At 52.0% G+C, this 8375-nt stretch overlaps 1 protein-coding gene across 1 annotated transcript; it reads left to right on the forward strand.

Moving 5' to 3' along the window:
• The first annotated feature begins 286 nt into the window (after positions 1–286).
• On the forward strand, positions 287–1219 carry LOC144248384 (olfactory receptor 14A16-like). The gene has a single exon (XM_077790546.1). The coding sequence runs from the start codon at positions 287–289 to the stop codon at positions 1217–1219; it is 933 nt and encodes a 310-aa protein (XP_077646672.1).
• Positions 1220–8375: the final 7156 nt, after the last annotated feature.

An 8375-nucleotide genomic window follows, 5' to 3' on the forward strand; every position in this document is an offset into this window, starting at 1 on the left:
TGTCCTTGGCAGAAGTGGGTGCTGAGACTTTGCCCAGAGACTTTTGGAGAGGGTGAGACACTCAGGGATCCCTCAGCTCTGGGCAGGATCTGGTTTATCCCAGGGTGGCCCAGAAGCCTGATTATGCTCTGATTGCAGCCAAAGGTTTTTCCAGAGCAGGAACAAGAGTGGCTGAGTCCCAGCAGGACAGGCTACAGCAAATGGCCCAGGTTTGGCTCCAAACAGCCTCTCCTGACTTGTCCCTGTCCTTTCTCCATGACCAGGTGCCCATGTGCAGCCACAGCAAATGTCCAACAGCAGCTCCATCAGCCACTTCCTCCTGCTGGCACTGGCAGACACGCGGCAGCTGCAGCTCCTGCACTTCTGCCTCTTCCTGGGCATCTCCCTGGCTGCCCTCCTGGGCAACGGCCTCATCATCAGCGCCGTAGCCTGCAGCCACCACCTGCACACGCCCATGTTCTTCTTCCTGCTCAACCTGGCCCTCAGCGACCTGGGCTCCATCTGCACCACTGTCCCCAAAGCCCTGCACAATTCCCTCTGGGACACCAGAAACATCTCCTACACAGGATGTGCTGCCCAACTATTTTTTTTTACCTTCTTCATCTCAGGAGAGTTTTGCCTCCTGACTGTCATGTGCTATGACCGCTACGTGTCCATCTGCAAACCCCTGCACTACGGGACCCTCCTGGGCAGCAGAGCTTGTGCCCACATGGCAGCAGCTGCCTGGGCCAGTGCCTTTCTCAATGCTCTCATGCACACAGCCAATACATTTTCCCTGCCCCTCTGCCATGGCAATGCCCTGGGTCAGTTCTTCTGTGAAATCCCAGAAATCCTCAAGATCTCCTGCTCACACTCCAAACTCTGGGAACTTGGGCTTATTGTGCTAAGTGCTCTTCTATATTTTGGCTGTTTTGTGTTCATTGTTTTCTCCTATGTGCAGATCTTCAGGGCTGTGCTGAGGATCCCCTCTGAGCAGGGACGGCACAAAGCCTTTTCCACCTGCCTCCCTCACCTGGCCGTGGTCTCTCTGTTCCTCAGCACTGGCATATTTGCCTACCTGAAGCCCCCCTCCATCTTCTCTCCATCCCTGGATCTGGCCCTGTCAGTTCTGTACTTGGTGGTGCCTCCAGCCCTGAACACCCTCATCTACATCCTGAGGAACCAGGAGCTCAAGGCTTCAGTGACGAGACTGATGACTGGATGCTTTCAGGAACATTAAACTGCTGCCCAATTTCTGCAAAACACTTGTAATACAAGTAAACTTTGATACTTCTTGTTGTTTTCCTTTTGAGGTTCTTTTGCTTTGTAGTACATTTTAATGTTGTTCACAAAGAAACATCAGGAGCCCCTGTTTGCATTGCACACAGCAGGCGGGAGCACCCCCATGCTGGTGCTGTGGGGACATGAACCTGAGGCAGCACAAATGCCATCAGCCCCTGGGACCAGGAAGGGCTGGGGGACGCCAGGGAAACCACTCAGCTTTGTCCTGGCCTCTGCAGTCAGCCAGAAAGTTTGTTCCCATCAGCTGGGAGTTTCCTGTCCCACTGCAGACGCTGCTGCTCAGAGCCAGGGCTGCCTGGCAGCTATCCCCAAACTGCCCTGAGCATTTCCTTGGCTTCACCTTTGCTTTCTTTACTCTGTCTGATACAATTTCTTCCTGTTGCCCACCCCTGTTCCCTCCCCTGCAAACAGTCCATCTGTGTTTTTCCCTTTCTTCTCTGGCCCCACTCCCCATTGCAGTTCCTGACTTGGCACCATGGGAACATCCCTTGGGGAGCAGGATCATCCCACAAGTGCTGCAGGAATTGTCTGCAGGCTCCTACAGTGCCTGGTGCTGCTCCCTTGCCAGAGGCACCCCAGGCCAGGGCGGCACATCTGGGCTGCTGTGTCTGGCTGTGGGGCTTCCTGTTCTGGGAAGGAGGAGCTGCAGAGGATCTGCAGGACTGACAGGATGGGCTTTGGTGCTCTGAGGAGAATCTGAGAGATCTGGGCTGCTGGAGCTTCTGGAAAGGAGGCCCAGGGCTCCTTCTGCAACTGCTCCTAGGGTGGTCTCAGGGAATCACAGAATCAGCAAGGCTGGAAAAGTCCTTGGAGATCATCAAGTCCAACCTGTGCCCTGACACCTCCTTGACTCCCATGGGCCTCCTTTTCTCCAGATCAACAACCCCAGCTCCCTCAGCCACTCCTCACAGGACTTGCGTTCCAGACCCCCCATCAGCCTTGTTGCCCTTGTCTGGACACACTCGAGCCCCTCCATGTCCTTCCTAAATTGGGGGTCCAGAACCAGACACAGCACTCAAGGTGCTGCCCAACCACTGCCCAGCTCAGGGGAAGAATCACTGCCCTGCTCCTGCTGGCCACACCATTCCTGATCCAGGCCAGGAGCCATTGGCCTTCTTGGCCATCTGGGCACACTGCTGGCTCATGTCCAGCCTGCTGTCCATCAGTCCCTGCAGGTCCCTTTCTGCCTGGCTGCTGTCCAGCCCCTCTGTCCCCAGCCTGTAGCACTGCAGGGGTTGTTGTGGCCAAAGTGCAGGACCCGACACTTGGACTTGTTAAACCTCACCTTGTTGGATTTGGGCCCTGGATCCAGCCTGTTCAGGGCCCTGTGCAAAGCTCTCCTACCCTCCAGGAGATCAACATTCCCAGACAACTTGGTGTCCCCAGGGTTTCAGGAGGCCCCAGAGTGTCCCAATGGTCTCCATGATTCCATGAGGCCTCCCAGTGCCACAATGTCCCTTTGGTTCCATGGGACCCCTTGGTGTCACAAAGTCCCTTGGATCCTTGGGCCCTGCAGTGTCACAATGTCACCGTGGTCCCCAAGGCCCTGCAGTGTCACAGTGGATCCTTGGTTCCATTAAGTCTGGCAGGGCAGCAATGCTCTCCTTGGTCCCACAGTGTCACAATGGCCTCTTGGTCCCAAGGGCCACCACGGTGTCAAACATGTTTCCTGCATTCCGTGAGTTCCTGAGGGGCAGCACTGGCCCCTCGGTTCCATAGGGCCCTGCAGGGTCACAATGGCCCCATCATGACACGAGGTCTTGCTCTGTCAAAAAGCTCTGCATGGTTCCACAAGGCCCTGCAGGGTCACAGTGGCCTCTTGGTTCCATGAAGCCTCAGAGTGCCACAAGGAATTCCTTGGTGCTGCAGTGTCCTAGACACTTCCTAAATTGAGGACCCCAGAACTGGACCCAGCACTCGAGGTGCTGCCCAACCAGTGCCCAGCACAGGTGAAATGCGGATGAAAAATAAAAACCCCACAATTACAGTAAAGATTTGTAGGGAATGGTATGTTTATTTACAGCGCTGGACACATGTAGGGATTTATTGCCCTTCAATGGACATGCGCCCCCCTGAGAAGTCCCAAACCTTTTTTATTACTCTTAATTAATTTCCATAGGCATAGAATTTCACAATAGGTTCATGCATATTCATTCTCATGATTTCATGTTACACTTAGAGCTAGTTACACTTGTTTCTGTCAGAAAGTACAGAAAGAACTCCTGGGTCACTCTGTGTGGTCTGTTTAAAGGCCCAAGGAGTCTTTCTTATCTCTTTTTAGTGTGGAAATTTGCATTCTTTCTCTTTAGCTGGGGCAACTTTCCTAGTGCTGCAGTTACCAGACTAAACAGCTTATTTCACTTATGTTAACAAGGTCAAAGGAGCACATTTCACCTAAATCCAAATGGATTTCTACCCTGTTAAATTTTCACTCTGTCTCACAGCTGAAGAATCACTGCCCTGGTCCTTCTGGCCACAACATTCCTGATGCATAGGAGTGCCAGGGGCTGGATGAGGGAAATGGTGGGGGAAGGGTAGGGACAAAGTGTTATTGATTGTCAGCCATGATGGATCATGATTTTCATATGTATTCAGATTGCTTAACAAGGTGTTGGGGGTCAATATCAATTGGATATTGCTGATATCAAGATATAAATAGGAAAAGAAAAGTTAAAAGGACAAAACAATTCTCTCTGCATTGTTTTCAATATAGTCTATCCACTTTGAAGACACTTCTGAAATCTGGTCCTGTCCTGACTGGGCCAAGGGCTACAGCATGAGCGATCTCCTGCTTGATCTGGGTGAAAATTTGTTGCTGCTCAGGGCCCCAGTGGAAATTGTTTTTTTTGTGGGCGACCAGGTAGGGAGGGCTCAAAATCTGGCCATACTTGAGAATGTGCATTCTCCAAAAACCTATGGCACCTAGGAAAGCTTGTGTTTCCTTCTTGGTGGTGGGTAGAGACATCACGGTGATCTTGTTGATGACCTCAGTTGGAATCTGACTCTGTCCATCTTGCCACTTTACCCCAGGAACTGGATCTCTCAGGCAGGACCCTTGACTTTGCTCTTCTTGATGGCAAAGCTGGCTTCCAGCAGAATTTGGATGATCCTCTCTTCTTTCTCAAACACTTCCATTGCCGTGTTCCCCCACACAATGATGCTACTGATGTACTGCAGGTGTTCTGGAGCCTCACCCTTTTCCAGTGCAGCCTGGATCAGTCCATGGCAGATGGTGGGGCTGTGTTTCCACCGCTGGGGCAGTCGGTTCCAGGAGTACTGCAGGCCCCTCCAGGAGAAAGCAAACTGAGGCCTGCATTCTGCTGCCAGAGGAATGGAGAAAAACACGTTAGCAATGTCAGCAGGGGTGTACCACTTTTTCTGCCTTGGACTTCAGCTCGTGCTGGAGTTCCAGCATGTCCAGCACAGCAGCGCTCAGCGGTGCAGTCACTTCATTCAAGCCACAATAGTCCACAGTCAATCTCCATTCTCCTTCAGACATGTGCACAGGCCAGATGGGGCTGTGGAATGGTGAGTGGGCCTTACTGACCACCCCTTGGCTCTCCAGCTCACAGATCATTCTGTGGATGGGGATCACAACATCCCGATCCGTTCAATACTGCCGGCCGTGCACTGCCGAGGTGGCAATTGGCACTTGTTGCTCTTCCACCCTCAGGAGTCCTACTGCAGAGGGGTTCTCTGACAGTCCAGGCAAGGTGTTCAACAGCTTAATGTCCTCTGTCTCTGCAGCAGCTATGCCAAAAGCCCGCCTGAGTCCCTTTGGGTCTCTGTAACATCCGTTCTGGAGGAAGTCTATGCCCAGAACACACGGAGCCTCTGGGCCGGTCACAATGGATGTTTCTGCTGCTCCTTCCCAGCCAGGCTCACCTCGGCTCCCAACAGGGTCAATTGCTGCGATCCCCCTGTCACCCCGGCAATGGAAACAGGTTCTGCCCACACATGTCCCGATGGCATTAGGGTACACTGTGCACCAGTATCAGCTAAGGCTTCATATTTCTGTGGCTCTGATGTGCCAGGCCATCGGATCCACACTGAACAAAAGATCCAGCTTTCCTGTGCCTCTCCCTGGCTTGAGGCAGGGCCCCTCTACCCTGGTAATTATTTCTTTCCAAGGCATACATGGTAGAGGTACTTTAAAGGGGATCTGACAGATCATACTCGGCAGCTCAGTCATGGGAGTTGAGGCTGCCTTCACTTCACTGGAATTCCCTCGGTCAGTGCTTCCCTCCTTGAGCTGACACACCCACGCTGCCAGGACAGAAATGGGTTTCCCATTCCACCTTCCCATGTCTTCCCCATGGTCACGCAGAAAGAACCCCAGGCCAGCCCGTGGGGTGTACCCTCTCTCTCTGGCTGGGGAACGTTGGGCTCTGACTTTGGGGCCTGTGACTCACACTGGGGCAATGTGGGAACTGTTCCTCCTCACCTCCTCCCTCATCTCCCTCAACTCCTCTTTGAGTTCCTTGCCCACAGCAGAGCCATGAGCCTGCACTGGGCCATGGATCATACTCTCACAATTTCTCAGCTGTTGGCAGCAGAGCCCACTGTCTCTCGGCTGTTATCGGCATTAATCGTGGCAGTGAAGGTGGTGTACTGAGATGGCCCCAGCCTTGCCAGACTCCACAGCATTTGCCCTGTGCCCCTGACCTCGTCGGGGTCATTATCATGCTGTCCATCCCTCCCAAAGAGTACCTCCAATGCTGCCACTTCCCTCAGCTGTTGGATCCCTTCCTCAAGGGTTTCCCAGCACGTTCTGTGCTGGTGCTCCTGCATTCTCTCCCTGTGGACAAACCTCTCTCTGACACTCATTAAAATCCGCTCCCAGAGGGAAAGAGACCCTGGCTCCCTTACAAAAATCTGATTCATACCTGAGCCTTGGGTTAAAGGTCCCAAATTCCTTGCCTCACCACCATCCAGCTGGACACCTGTACCCATGAGGTCTCAGACTTGAAGCAGTCAGGTTGTATAAGCCTCACGTCTCCGTCGTTCAATGTCCTTGTTACAGAGACTTTTGTACGTCAGGGACTCGTGATGATCACAACCTCTGGCTCCCCTGTGGGTTGTGAGGGCCTTCCCTTATCTGGGTGCTCTGATTCCATCTTAGACCTCCTTGTTTCTACAGGGGCGACTGCTGCTGGCTGTGGCTGCCTTTGTGGCTCAGCTGAACCTGGACAGTTGTAACATCTGTGGGTTCCACTGCTGCCCCATCAGACTCTCCTTTTTCGAGGCAGGGGGAGGGCTTCTCACCAGCTGGGGAATGCACTCCTTCAGCATCTCCTGCATCTCCCTCACCAGACCCCACCCAGTCTGGGTGGTTCATATCTGGGGTGGCTGTGGGGCAGGGTCAGGCTCTGGGGCAGCAGCATCCCTGGTCTCTGGGGCCATGTCAGGTTCTGGGCTGGGTGTCAGGGTTTTCCAGGTTAATCTTCCCTCGTCTCTCAGTGCCAAATAGAACAGGGCTAACAGCAACACAGCCCCTGTATGATATCATTGGTATTTGGAGTGGATCTGAGCCCTTCACAAACTGGTGGGGCAGACCCAAAGAGATGGTTAAAGGCTTGGGACAAAATTTCCCCCGGTGTCATTTCCTCACAGTAGGTGCCACTATTAAAGTAACCCCAAAAGCACACAGTCAGTGTGTGACAGCTGTGAATCCATGTGCCTGCTTCCCAGAGGAAGTTAAAGATCCATGAATTCTTCCCCTTATTCACCCATAAAACAAACCGGAGAAAAGCCACAGCAGCCTTGGCTGTAGGAGCCGTGTTTAGATCAGGGCCTGCAAATGGAGAAATGCAGCCACGGTTCCGTGCCACCCAAACCAGGGCAGGCTGGAGCACAGGGTGCTGCTTAATGAGGTTTCTGTAGCAGCACAAAAAAATTGGTTTACTCAAGAACTGTTATTCCCTTTTTTGTTCCTGTGCCCTCGAGCCACACGTTGGGTGCCAAAATCCGTCCTGGTTTGCAAAGACAGGAGTCTGCTAAGGAAGGCAGGAGCCTCCCCTGAAATGGGAAAAAAAATGTAGATCCTCTCCCTCTGAATTGCTGTAAATTTGAAGTTAAGGGGGGCTCTCAGGCAAAAATATGGGAGCAGGAATAACAGTTCTTTATTAGGGAAGAAAATAAAAAGATAAAATAAACAATACAGTGAAACAACCTCTAACAGACAGCATTTGAATACATCTTGTCTTGCAATATAGGACAATAACTTAGCATGAATCACATCCATTTACCACATGCTCCTTAGCCCCAGATATTGCCCACCTGGGACTGACATCCCAAAACAGTTTTCTTAAATTGTGCATTTTTCTTAATAATTAAAATTAAGTTAATTTTTAATTAAGTTAATTAAACTAATTGATTTTTGATAATAATAATTAAAATTTTATTGCTTATGCATAAAAATATTATTCTATATTTTAACATTTCATCTTAATGCTTCTATAAAAAAATCTCTGTATGTTTTTTGCAACCAAAAACGGATTGGTCATTGGTTCTAGGTAACACAATTCCCTTCATTAATTCATTTACCACTATTGGCTATTGATTTTGCCCTCTTTATTCTAATTTTCTTTATTTTTATTATTTTTGTCATCATTTTTATTATGTTCACAGACAGGGTAAAAGCGGCCACTTTGGGGCCCACGGAGACATTTCTGGGCACATTTGGGGCAGTTTTGTGTCTGTGGAGGGAATTCAGAGAGAACTTGAGGGTCTGGGGGCCCCTGGGGGAGCCGGGCGGGCGCTTGGAGGGGCACTCAGGGATCCTGAGGGGCAGTTCGGGGTCCGGGGGAGCACTCGGGGGTCCGGGGCCCTGGAGGTCAGCGAGGGGAATTTGGGGCCCTTCGGGGTCCGGGGGAGCACTCGGGGGGCTCGGGCGGGGCTCTCTGGGCGCGGGGGCTGATGGGAGTTGTAGGCGCGGGTACAATGCGGGGTAACGGGGCCGCGGAGCATCACGGGAGTTCTAGAAGCGGGTACAGCGACTCTCGGTGGGGTGCGGTGCATGACGGGAGATGAAGTCACGGATGGAACAGCTCTGGACGTGCACCGCAGAGCATGATGGGAGCTGTAGTCCCGGA

This window comes from Lonchura striata, assembly GCF_046129695.1.
Source record: "Lonchura striata isolate bLonStr1 chromosome 14 unlocalized genomic scaffold, bLonStr1.mat SUPER_14_unloc_1, whole genome shotgun sequence".
NCBI classification, from domain to species: domain Eukaryota; kingdom Metazoa; phylum Chordata; class Aves; order Passeriformes; family Estrildidae; genus Lonchura; species Lonchura striata.

What these genes read in the sequence shown, in the direction of transcription:
- LOC144248384 (XM_077790546.1), top strand. Translation starts at nt 287, where the DNA reads ATGTCCAACAGCAGCTCCATCAGCCACTTCCTCCTGCTGGCACTGGCA.